Genomic DNA, 12,827 nt, shown 5'->3' on the forward strand with positions numbered 1-12,827 from the left:
TACACTTCACAAATCTGTCGATGGATTTCTGCAGCAGGCAGGTTCCTTGCTGACAAAAACTGTATCACTGGGCGAATCTCACATGTGGCGGGTGTGTTGATAGTCTTAAACATTTTTAAAGCACAGAACAGAACCGTACAGGTTAGCTACAGAGCAGAAACTGAACACAGTTGTTCCCGAGGCATGCCGGTACACGCGCTCATTACAGTATGCGTGCAAACTACTAGTGTCTACAACAAAACGGACCTTACTTAAAAAATACCCCTCGTATATATATATCAAATGCAAATAAATACACTAAATAACATAAACTATATAAAACATGCATTTAAAAACAGAGAGTTTCACTGGGCAGGGCCACATTCAAGGCTAAAAAAAAATTAAAATTGGAGGATAGGACAATATAAATCATCAGGATGAGGATCCGAGAGTGAGGGAGGATTCAATTGCACAAACCAAGGGTTTATTGAAGTATACATATATGCACACATACACACTTCTACTACAAGACCTTATTTTGACACATAACACTCAATAGGCACTGGGTTGTTGTAGGATTTTTGGTCTATATGGCCATGTTCTAGAAGCATTCTCTCCTGACATTTTGCATGCATCTATGGCAGGCATCCTCAAAGGTTTTGAGACCTCACAATCTCTAAGGATGCCTGCCATAGATGCAGGTGAAACTTCAGGACAGAATGCTTCTAGAATACAGCCATACATCCCGAAAAACCTGCAACAACCCAGTGATTCCAGACATGAAAGCCTTCGACAATACATATTCAGCAGGCACTCCTCATCATGGCCCCAACATCCCCAAACTGGGTTGTTGCTGTTTATTTGTTCCGTCGCCTGGGGTCTACACATCAATTGGAAGCAGGGGTGAAGCTTTTCCTACAGACTTCTCCTAATACAACTGCTACTACAACTGTTCCCCTTCAGACAAGTGTGCATGTACATGTCTCTCAAGTCAACTGTAGACTTACGACACCTCCATGAATTCCTTAGGGTTTTCTAAGGCAAGAGGTGCTTATGCCAGTTCCTTCCTCTGAAATATAGCCTACAGCACCTTGTTATTGAGTTGGAAGAGACCTCATGGGCCATCCAGTCCAACCCCATTCTGCCAAGAAGCAGGAATATTGCATTCAAATCACCACTGACAGATGGCCATCCAGCCTCTGCTTAAAAGCTTCCAAAGAAGGAGCCTCCACCACATTCTGGGGTAGAGAGTTCCAATGCTGAACGGCTCTCACAGTCAGGAAGTTCTTCTTCATGTTCAGATGGAATCTCCTTATCTGTACTTCCATTGAGATTTACAGCCAGCATGCATTGGATTTATCCTTGCCTGCTAGTAACCTTTCCTGAATTTCATTGGAATATTGCCCCACCACACCTAGGACTTCAGGAGATATGCCCACAATTAGCATGTTCCCCTATCAATGCCTCCACATGTGATGGATTGCAGAACCCCTCTGGCAACTGAAGTAACTCACAAAGATTCTTGGAAATAATCATATCATGATTAGACATGACTCATTAGAAAAGATAATAATGCTTGGGAAGGTAGAAGGCAGTAGAAAAAGAAGGCCACTTCACAGATGGATAGGCTCAATCAAGGAAACCACCGCACCAGGTCTGCAAGTTCTAAACATGGCTGTTGATGTTCATGGGGTCTCCACAAGTCAAATATATCAGTTAACAGCAAGCAGCAAAATAGAATTTTTGATGCATTCAGGTAAACAGGTCAGCAGTGAGCACAAACTCTGTTGAGCAGGGGAAGAAGTAGGCATACCTAAAGGATTGCAAGTGGAAGAAAATGAAGGATGGAGATTACTATTATTTTCTGCAGAGAACCTCACCTTTCCTGGAGTCTTTGCCAACTTTGTATGTGATGGATGTTAATATGGCATCTGCAAGTGTGCCTAGGCTTTGGGGTCTGGATGGCGCAATGTCCTGGGCAGGACCTGAGAAAAAGTAGAGAGACTAAGGCAGGGGTTATGAATTGTAATGTAAGTATCTGATATACAGGATGTATTTTCATTCACTGGACCAAATTTAGAACAAATACCTGATACGCCCAAATTGGAATACTGACGTCGTTGAGGGGGATTGATTTTGTCATTTGAGAGTTGTAATTGCTGGGATTTATAGTTAACCTACAATCAAAGAGCATTTTGAACCCCACCAATGATGGAATTTAACCAAATTTGGTACACAGAACTCTCACGACCAACAGCAAATACTGGAAAGGTTTGATGGACATTGACTTTGAGTTTTGGAGTTGTAGTTCACCTACATCCAGAGAGAACTGTGGACTCAAAAAATGATGAATCTAGACCAAACTTGGCACGAATACTCAATATGTCCAAATGTGAACCCTGGTGGAGTTTGGGGAAAATAGACCTTGACAGTTGGGAGTTGTAGTTGCTGGGATTCATAATTCACCTACAATCAAAGAGCATCCTGAACACCAACAACAATAGAATTGGCCAAACTTCCCACACACAACCATTAAGCCTTGAAGGGACTCGCTGGTGCGAACCTCCCTCCAGCCTCGCACACTCTCCCTCACTTGAATTTGCGCTCTCTGCTGCCATGTGCTGAGCACACCTCCCACACCCCACTTGGAGTCTCATAAACAGCCATCCCCTTGACTGAGAGGCCTACTGAGAAGTAGGCTGATCACAGTGAAGAAGTGATTTTGATGGGAGGATTCACAGTCTGTTTACAAAAAGAAAGAGAAGGCAGATGGAGAAATCTTCAGCCTTATTCCAAACAGGTTCCTAAGACCATCAGAAATACGTATATGGTTTCTGATGGTCTTTGGTGACCCCTCTGACACCCTCTTGCGACCCCCCCCCCCCGGGGTCCCAACCCCCATGTTGAGAAATGCTGGCCAAAGGCTATTGAAATGCTCTCCTAGAATGTGGTGGATATCAGCCAGGAAATAATCTTATACCTTGCCGATTGGCATTAGTAGTAGACCTCCACCCAACAGTGAAAATGTCTGTTATAAATAAATAACTTTGTTCCACATTTCTCATGTGAACTAGTTGCACTTCTTATGTGCTGTCAGGTTGGCTTATGATGACTCAATGGAATGACATTTCCAACTAGCAAACAATCTAAGTCATGTTCTGAGAAGCACAACCTTCAGTTTAGGATATAATAGAAAGGGATCTAAAATTCTTAACTAAATTTACTTTACTTAGGCGGTCCCTTGTTGTCTGAGTAGGATGGTCCTCCAGAGTCAGTGTGCAGTGTGCGGTGGGTCCGTAGGTGACTGTGGAGCCCAATTCTTGACCTGCATCTTCTCCCACAGTGAGGGCATTAGTTTCTAGGTGGAAGGTGGTTTCGGTTGAGGTTGGCTTGATGCGCCTTCCTCTTGGCATGTTTCTCTCTTTCACCCTCCATTCATGCCTCTTCAAATTCTACAGCACTGCTGGTCACAGCTAACCTCCAGCTGGAGCGCTCAAGGGCCAGGGCTTCCCAGTTCTCAGAGTCTATGCCAGAGATTTTAAGGTTGGCTTTGAGACCATCTTTAAATCTCTTTAAATCTCTTTAAATCTTTTTAAATCAACATTCCGTTTTCCATTCTTGAGTTCTGAGTAGAGCCACCGCTTTGGGAGACAGTGGTTGGGCATTTGGACAACGTGGCTGGTCCAGTGGAGTTGATGGCAGAGGACGATTGCTTCAATGCTGGTGGTCTTTGCCTCTTCCAGCACACTTACATTTGTCCACTTGTCTTTCCAAGACATTTGCAGGATTTTCTGGAGGCAGTGCTGATGGAATCATTCCAGGAGTTGCATGTGACGTCTGTAGACTGTCCATGTTTCACAGGCATATAGCAGGGTTGGGAGGACAATAGCTTTATAAACAAGCACCTTGGTAACCTTACGGATGTCCCGGTCCTCAAGCACTCTCTGCTTCATTCGGAAAAATGCTGCACTCCCAGAGTTCAGGCGGTGTTGTATTTCGGTGTCAATGTTTTTGGTGGAGAGGTGGCTGCCAAGCTAGGGGAAATGGTCAACATTTTCTAATGTTACACCATTAAGCTGGATCTCTGGCATTGGAGAGGGGCTGGCTGGTGACTGCTGGAACAGCACTTTGGTTTTCTCTATGTTCAATGACAGGCCGAGCTTCTCATATGCTTCTGCAAAGGTGTTTAGAGTGGCTTGTAGGTCTTCTGAATGCGCACAGATGACGTTGTCATCAGCATACTGGAGTTCTATAACAGATGCTGTTGTAACCTTGGTTTTGGCTTTCAGTCTGCTGAGGTTAAATAGCTTGCCATCTGTCTGATAGATGATTTCCACTCCAGTGGGAAACTTCCCATCAACAAGGTGAAGTATCATAGCAATGAAGATGGAGAATAAAGTTGGGGCAATAACACATCCCTGTTTGACACCTGATTCCACCTTAAATGGGTCACTTTGTTAACTAAATAGAACAACTTTGGCATAGAAGATCCAGATGTAGTTTTGTCTAGCAACAAAAACCTGCCTAGAAAGTTGTGTTATGTTTCCACAGCTTGTTGCATTTTCTTTGCCTATCCCATTATAAGAAGCAGGGAGTCCCATTTCACACTGATCCCTTCAATGGGTCCTTCGTGAGAGAACCTCAGTTATCCCAGCGGGGTGGAAGACCTCATTATTTGCTTCATATTTGCATAACTTCTGGAAGAACCCTTTGGTCTGAGCGGCTTTATTTAGCTCTGAGGAAGAACTCTGAGGAGAAGTTAAAACACCAACACCCACATATTCCAGCCTAATTCGATTTCTTTGGTTTATTGTGGGGGAGTTTTTGGCTACAGGATGTATTATCTCCAACTTCCTGTTTTAGGAGTGGTTATAAAGGAGAGAGCTTTCTGAAACCACTGCTACTGAGAATATCAAGGCACATTCACAATGAAGGGGCTGGTGGTGATCCTGACTTTGGCTCTGGTGGCCACCAACATCACTACAGTCCATGGTAAGGAACCTGTATTATTTCAATTTCATTAATCTATTTTAGGGCCAGAGTTTGGAAATATTACTTTTGTTGGATTATAACTTCAGAAATTCTTTAAAATAAGTTTACCAAGTGCAGGCTGGGCTTTGCTACCATTCGTGTGATAGAGCAGTGTTGCTCAACCTGGAGGTCAGGACCTCTGGGGGGTCAAGAGGGGGTTTCAGAGGGGTCACCAAAGACCACCAGAAAACACATATTTCTGATGGTCTTAGTAACCTATCTGGCAGAGAAGGCTGAAGATCTTTCCATCTGTCCTTCTCTTCCTTTTTGGTGTTGGTAAACTACAACTCCCAGAATTCAAAAACAGATCCCCCCAACCCCAAGAGTACTCAATGTTGGCCATGTAGGTAGTTTGCCAAGTTTGGTACAGATTCACTATGGGCTGAGTTCAGAAGATATTTATTTTTATTTATTTACCACGTTTTATCCCGCCCTTTTCAACCCGAAGGCGACTCAGGGCGGCTCTTTGATTGTAGGTGAACTATAAATCCCAGCAACTACAATTCCCAAATATCAAGGTCCATTTTCCCCAAACTCCATCAGGGTCCACATCTGGGCATATTGAGTATTCGTGCCAAGTTTGGTCCAGATCCATCATTGTTTGAGTCCACCGTGCTCTCTGGATGTAGGTGAACTACAACTCCAAAACTCAAGGTCAATGCCCACCAGACCCTTCCAGTATTTTCTGTTGGTCATGGGAATTCTGTGTGCCAAGTTTGGTTCAATTCCATTGTTGGTGGAGTTCAGAATGCTCTTTGATTGAGGTGAACTATATATCCCAGCAACTACAACTCCAAAATGACAAAATCAATCCCTCCCACCATTATTCAAATTTGGGTGTATGGGGTATTTGTGCCAAATTTGGTCCAGTGAATGAAAATACATCCTGCATGGCAGATGTTTACATTATGATTCATAACACAGATGTTATGAATCGTAATGTAAATAAAATTAGTTATGAAGTAGCAACAAAAATAATTTTATGGTTGGGGGTCACCACAACATGAGGAACTGTATTAAGGGGTTGCGGCATTAGGAAGGTTGACAAACACTGTGAGAGTGTGATAACATTCAACAACTCTTTCACAGCTATTTAACCACCATAGCTTCATCCTTTGGAGTTCTGGGATTTGCAGTATGCACAGAATTCTTTGCTAACCCCATTATCAGAGAAGTGGACTAGAAGTCTCTTGCGGAGAATTCTAGGTGTAGAATTTTATATAATTGTGTAGCACACACACACACACGTAGCTCCTTAGCTGTGCTGGGAAATAAAACTGGGGGTTTCTTCAAGCAAAGGACACGATCCCCTTAAATAATAGATTTTCCCCGCCATGATAATGGTATGCAGGTCTCGCCATGGAAGCCATCGTGACTCATGTGGGAAGGTGCAGGTGTTTGAAAGAAACTTCGACACCTTTCAGTCCTAAACAACTGAAATCCATTCAGGTTATTCCTCACGGGATGCAGTGCCAAAGGACAGAAATCATGTAAGTAAGGAGACCATGTACACATATTTAGCAACCAGCCATTGAAAAATATGTGAAGCAAAAGATTCATTTCTTCTCAATTTCATTGCAGTTTAACCCTGAAAAATAAATGGAAAGTCTGTGTCAATCCCAATGCTCCTTGGGTGCAAGAACTGCTTAAGAAGGTGATGAAGAGGTAAGGCTTGGACATACGCATTTGGAAAAAGGAGGGACTTTAACCTAGTAATTATCTGTTGTGCGTCCTTAACCTGGGATTCTGAAATAATCCAAAATAGTCCACATGGGTTTTTTTTGGTCGTGTCAGGAGTGAGTTGAGAAACTGCAAGTCACTTCTGGTGTGAGAGAATTGGCCGTCTGCAAGGACATTGCCCGGGGGACGCCAGGATGATTTGATGTTTTTTTTAATCATCCTTGTGGGAGGCTTCTCTCATGTCCCCGTATGAGGAGCTGGAGCTGATAGAGGGAGCTCATCCGCCTCTCTCCGGATTTGAACCTGCGACCTGTCGATCTTCAGTCCTGCTGGCACAGGGGTTTAACCCACTGCACCACCTGGGGCTCCGTCCACATGGGTGTCTGACATACGATTAATTTTGCTTTCTAATGGTTAGGTGTAAACAAAATCTGAGGCAAATACACAACATTATTGAAATAAATAAAGTAAATAAAGGTAAGAGCCGGTATTGAAGCAGAAACAACTGTCTGAAGTCAGTTAATTGGATAAGAAGTAAGCTGACCAGTAAATTGCCTTGGTATATATTATATAAAATTACCCTCAGGCTGAGGAGCCAGGGTGGCAAAATGGGTTAAACCAGGGGTCCCCAAACTAAGGCCCAGGGGCCGGATACAGCCTTCCAAGATCATTTACTCGGCCCTCGCTCAGGGTTAACCTAAGTCTGAAACGACTTGAAAGCACACAACAACAATCCTATCTTACTGTGTTAGAGGTTGCTAGCCATTGGAGAGCCTCCACCTTGGCACAATGCCATGTGCTTCCTTTTGCTGTACTGGAAGCTCGTTACCAGAAGACCCCATACTCCAAGAGGCTATGTCCCTGTGACTCGGGTCACATACAAACAACAGAGCACGTGTTTCTGCAGTGCCTGTTTTATAGAAAAATTCGATCTTGTCTCTTCTTGCCATGGATAAATACCCAGTACGCTCTGGACAATTCTATGTAGCTCTGCTGCTCTCAGACACAAACTCGGCTGCGACGTACAGTTTCGCTAAGTTCTTCACAGCTGCAATTAACATTGGGTAGACGATGATTGAGGGTTAAAAGACCTAAGCTTCACCTCTGGAATATAGATGGGAAATCAGATATAGACTGATATTTGTAGTGTTGGATATTCCCTCCTCCCCAGTGCCATCCCCACTACCCCTCTTTAGACTGCCTTCGGATGATCTCGTGGGTTGTTAGGTTTTAATAACTACTTATATTGGTTTTTAGCTTAGATTTTAAAATTTGTTGAAGTTTGAAGTATATAACTCCTTGGGTTTCATGTGGATGTATGGGACTGGATCCCCCTGTTATGATCTGGTCATCGACTGTAATAAAGCTTACTTACTTATTTGGGGTGCCAATTCAGAAAACTGCACTAGACAGACCACATCCATTCTCGTTTCTGATGCAGAACATATGCCATCCAGTGGTCACAGTCTACTTGCCCACAGAAAACCATATTTAATAATGTAGAGTTTATGTGGTCTATCCAATGCATTTTTCTGAATCAGCACCCCAAATAAGGAACAGGCCTAAAAACAAAGACACTAAGAAAAAACATTCTGGGGTTGGACTGTGTTATTATCCATAGTAGTAACAGTGAACCCGCAGACTATATTTTAGTTCCTGCAGACCACTGGTGGTCCATGGACCATAGGTTCAGAACCACTGCTCTAAGTAGACTGTGTTTGTTCTTTGATTCCAATACTGTTTTATTGGAAAGGTGCAAGCCAACGTTGGGACTTCAGCTTCCATCAGTCATATCCCAATGACAGGGGATGATGTGAATTGTAGCCTCAAAACATCTGCAGGGACACAGTTTCCATATCTTATTTTGTAGTTCCTGAAATAAAGTATCCAACTACTTTGAGCAATCTCATGGATATATTTTGGGGGTGGGATGGGGAGGTGTGCCAATACTATGAGCAGTGGATGATTTCGGTATATTGAAGAAAGCATTGAGGAGATTGTCATCTTCAAGATGGAAAAAAATGATATTTGGCGGCTCTAGATAACTAGGAACTAAATAAACACATTGGAATGGCAGAAAAAAAAGAGTTTCAGGTAAAAGCTAGCAAGAACATTTTAGATAATAAGAACTGTTGGACAATGGAGTAGATTTCTTTCTTTTATGAACTTTCTTTTAAGGGAAGTTTTAAAAACAGAACGTTTGACCATCTGTTAGGAATACTTTCAAATATGGATTTTCTGCACTGGATTAGAAAAACTCCCGAGGTACTTTCCATCTCTACAGTTAGTTCTATGATGGTATGAATGAGTAACTCCATATCCATGCTATGATCCCATGTTTTCCAGCACTTCTGTTGCATCATTTTTGTGGCTATGCTATTTATTGCTCTGAAAGTCTTCAGAGAAATCCTGGCTCATGTCATGATGTTCAACAAGTTTCCCTTTTATGAATTATAGCAAATGACTCCAAATGAACTTTACTCAAGACTGCCAAATGTATGAGAAGTCCAAAGGCGAAATCATCATATCCTACTATCACCACTTCATCTTTGTATTTCTACTCAAAACTACAGTATAAAACTCCAAAGATTGGAAATGGACTGGAGCACTGAAAACGGACTGAAATAGTAATTCTGGAAGAAAAGATGGTTAAGCATGATGGTTTTGTCCCAATGACCAAATAAATGTGAATTTTAAAACAAGAAACCAACTGAAGATTTTTCTGAAAGAATGGAAAACGTTCATGGACTTTTTGATCAATAAGAAATCTATCAATGCAATCAATCTGTAGTTATGGATACTAGTAACTCTAGTAATGTTAATTTGGTTGGATGGTAGAAAATATATTTCTCTTTTTGGCTTTTTTATTAGTTTGGAGAGGGAGTCAGAGCTCCTTTTTTGTTTCAGTGTCTTGTATTAGCAATTTAAAATTTAGTTTCATTTTTTTTTTAGCTTCATATGTACATGTATGTATCCTTTTTTTCCTTTTCCTTGTTTTTTGGAATATTGATTAGACTGTTTATGTATTAAAACTAATATATATTTTAAAACCCCAGCAGTTTAAAACACCAGCGTCCTTTGAAGATGAGTGAACGGAGGTATCAGCAAATGGGTCATATTTTTTTAAAAAAGTCAAGCACAAGGAATGTAAATTTGCTCTAAGAACGCATTCAATTTCTAGCCAAGTTTTCAAGTAATTGATTGATAAGCATGCAAAATATCTGATTAGTCTAAAATGAAAGGATTTTAAGTCAGTGAGCTTTTTCTGAGTTTGTTGTTTATTCGTTCAGTCGTTTCCAACTCTTTGTGACTTCATGGACCAGCCCACGCCAGAGCTCCCTGTCGGTCGTCACCATCCCCAGCTCTTTCAAGGTCAAGCCAGTCACTTCAGGGATACCATCCATCCATCTTGCCCTTGGTCGGCCCCTCTTCCTTTTTCCTTCCATTTTCCCCGGCATAATTGTCTCCTCTAAGTTTTTTTTGGGTATGTGACACCATTTTTTAAAATCGTGTCAGAAGTGACTTGAGAACATACTGCAAGTCACTTCTGGTGTGTGAGAACTCTCCGTCTACAGAGATGTTGCCCAGAGGTGTTACCATCCTGCTGGAAGGCTTCTTTTATGTCTCCGCAAGCTAGAGCTGACAGACAGGAGCTCACTCTGTTTCATGGATTTGAACTGGCAATCTTCAGGTCAGCAGTCCAGCCACTGTGCCCCCGTGGTCCCCACAGGACAGCATTAAAGTATCAAACTGTGATATTCAAAAGTGGGTTTATCTTGAGAGAACACCTCTCTAGGAACTTTTTGACATGACTATATGTTTAACTTCTGCTGGAAGTTGCTCACAGAATGTCATTGGAAAAAGGGAGATATTCGTAGAGAGAACGTTTGAATTAAATCTGTGAATAACCAAGTCCACAAAGGTCAAAACCACAAACTGTGAAGAATGGAGGTGCATGGGCTGAACACTGTATTCTCTGTTCACCAACATGAATTCTGTTTAATTTTTGAGAAGGATATGAGGTTGTTAAATATTAATTAAATAGCATCAACAGAGGAAAATGATTGCTTTCAATACTGCCAATTTGTCAGCTTCAAATCCTTGAACGTCAGGAGTAGATTGCCAGAAACAACCATTTAATCCAGTGTGCTTGTGTTCCATGATGCAGATTTTGCAATTCATTTGCAAACTTTTAAAATTCTTCTTGTAAGAAACATGGGCCCTTGAAATAGATTTACCATTCCTTCATGGATTTCAAACATTTTTCTGTCCCAGTTTTCTTTTAAACTGAACTTCCTTAGGATAATTTAAAACAGTGGTTCCCAACCATTTTTTGACCAGGGACCACTCTCCAACATTAGTACCAAAAGGGTTATAAATCAGTTTTTGGTCAACTTTAGATTTGGTTTGGTTATTTGGGGTGCTGATTGGATAGACCACATCAGCTAGAGTTTCTGATATAGAAAATATGCCATCCAGTACTTGCCATCTGCTCTCTCACAGAAAACTGCATTTAATAATGTAGAGCCGTGGACCTTATTTTAGGTTTTGTGGCCCACCAGTGGGCTATGGGCCACAGGTTGGGAATCACTGCTCTAAGCATACAGTTCCTGCTCATATCTGAAAGTCTCTAAGTATAATGTTCTAAAATGGAGTCTGAGTCCTGAACAAGCCCAGTTCTGATAACATGGTCTGTGGCCATCTGCTCGCCTACAGAAAACCATATTTAATAGTCCAGATCTGATGTGGTCTTTCCAATGCAATTTTCTCAATCAGCACCCCAAATAACCCAGGAACAGGCCTAAAAACGAAGACACCAAGGCTCCCCCGCTTCCAAGCACCACATGGAATGGCTCCGCTCAAGGAGAGGGAGGAGGAGGAGCAGAAGTCAGGAGGCTTGCTGTCATGTCTTTCCTGGGTAGTCAGCCTCTCCCCTCCTGACATCCTCATTGCCTCAGCACTATAAGAGGGTTTCGTGAGAATGCCGTGTAGTAACGGTGAGGCTGTGGACCATATTTTAGTTCTTGGGGACCACTGGTGGTCCATGGACTACAGGTTGGGAACCACTGATTTATAGTGATTTTTTGGCACAGCAATCATAGAATTATAGAATCAAAGAGTTGGAAGAGACCTCCTGGGCCATCCAGTCCAACCCCCTGCCAAGAAGCAGGAATATTGCATTCAAATCACCCCTGACAGATGGCCATCCAGTCTCTGTTTAAAAGCTTCCAAAGAAGGAGCCTCCACCACACTCCAGGACAGAGAGTTCCACTGCTGAACAGCTCTCACAGTCAGGAAGTTCTTCCTCATGTTCAGATGGAATCTCCTTTCTTGTAGTTTGAAGCCATTGTCCCGCGTCCTAGTCTCCAGGGAGGCAGAAAACAAGCTTGGTCCCTCCTCCCTGTGGCTTCCTCACATATTTATACATGGCTATCATATCTCCTCTCAGCCTTCTCTTCTTCAGGCTAAACATGCCCAGATCCTTGAGCCACTCCTCATAGGGCTTGTTCTCCCTTGATCATATTAGTCGCCCTCCTCTGGACACATTCCAGCTTGTCAATGTCTCTCTTGAATTGTGGTGCCCAGAATTGGACACAATATTCCAGATGTGGTCTAACCAAAGCGGAATAGAGGGGTAGCATGACTTCCCTAGATCTAGACACTAGGCTCCTATTGATGCAGGCCAAAATCCCATTGGCTTTTTTTTTTTTTTTTTTTTGCTGCCACATCACATTGTTGGCTCATGTTTAACTTGTCCAGAGGACTCCAAGATCTTTTTCACACGTACTGCTCTTGAGCCAGGCATTGTCTCCCATTCTGTATCTTTGCATTTCGTTTTTTCTGCCTAAGTGGTGTATCTTGCATTTTGTCACAATTTTTTCTTCCTTCTTCCTGTGCTATTAAATTGACATACAGATATTGTGAAAGCTGTATGTTCCTATTAAAGTATCATTTAAAAGTTTAAGAAGCTCAAGTTATTTACCATTATTTCATAAGTGTTCATAGACTGAAATAACTATTTGCTTTCAACACAGAAAGGGGAAACGTGTCCACTTTTGCATCAAAAGCTGTTCCTTACTTTTGTAGTTCACCAACACAGCAATCTTTGCATTGTGCTTGTCTGGATTTAAAGTAAG

General features: G+C 42.1%; 1 protein-coding gene across 1 annotated transcript; it reads left to right on the forward strand.

The window, feature by feature from the left end:
- The first annotated feature begins 4,895 nt into the window (after positions 1-4,895).
- On the forward strand, positions 4,896-9,630 carry CXCL13 (C-X-C motif chemokine ligand 13). Its single transcript, XM_067468365.1, has 4 exons — positions 4,896-4,971; positions 6,362-6,500; positions 6,592-6,675; positions 9,148-9,630. Exons 1-4 carry the CDS (start codon positions 4,908-4,910, stop codon positions 9,152-9,154), a joined length of 294 nt encoding a protein of 97 aa, XP_067324466.1. The 5' UTR covers positions 4,896-4,907; the 3' UTR covers positions 9,155-9,630.
- Positions 9,631-12,827: the final 3,197 nt, after the last annotated feature.

This window comes from Anolis sagrei, chromosome 5 (genome assembly GCF_037176765.1).
Source record: "Anolis sagrei isolate rAnoSag1 chromosome 5, rAnoSag1.mat, whole genome shotgun sequence".
NCBI classification, from domain to species: domain Eukaryota; kingdom Metazoa; phylum Chordata; class Lepidosauria; order Squamata; family Dactyloidae; genus Anolis; species Anolis sagrei.

Excerpts from the sequence above, each read along its gene's own strand:
- CXCL13 (XM_067468365.1), top strand. The coding sequence starts at position 4,908 with ATGAAGGGGCTGGTGGTGATCCTGACTTTGGCTCTGGTGGCCACCAAC. Across the intron at positions 4,972-6,361 it reads CAACATCACTACAGTCCATG|GTCTCGCCATGGAAGCCATC; the intron begins GTAAGGAACCTG and ends AATGGTATGCAG. Across the intron at positions 6,501-6,591 it reads TGCCAAAGGACAGAAATCAT|TTTAACCCTGAAAAATAAAT; the intron begins GTAAGTAAGGAG and ends ATTTCATTGCAG.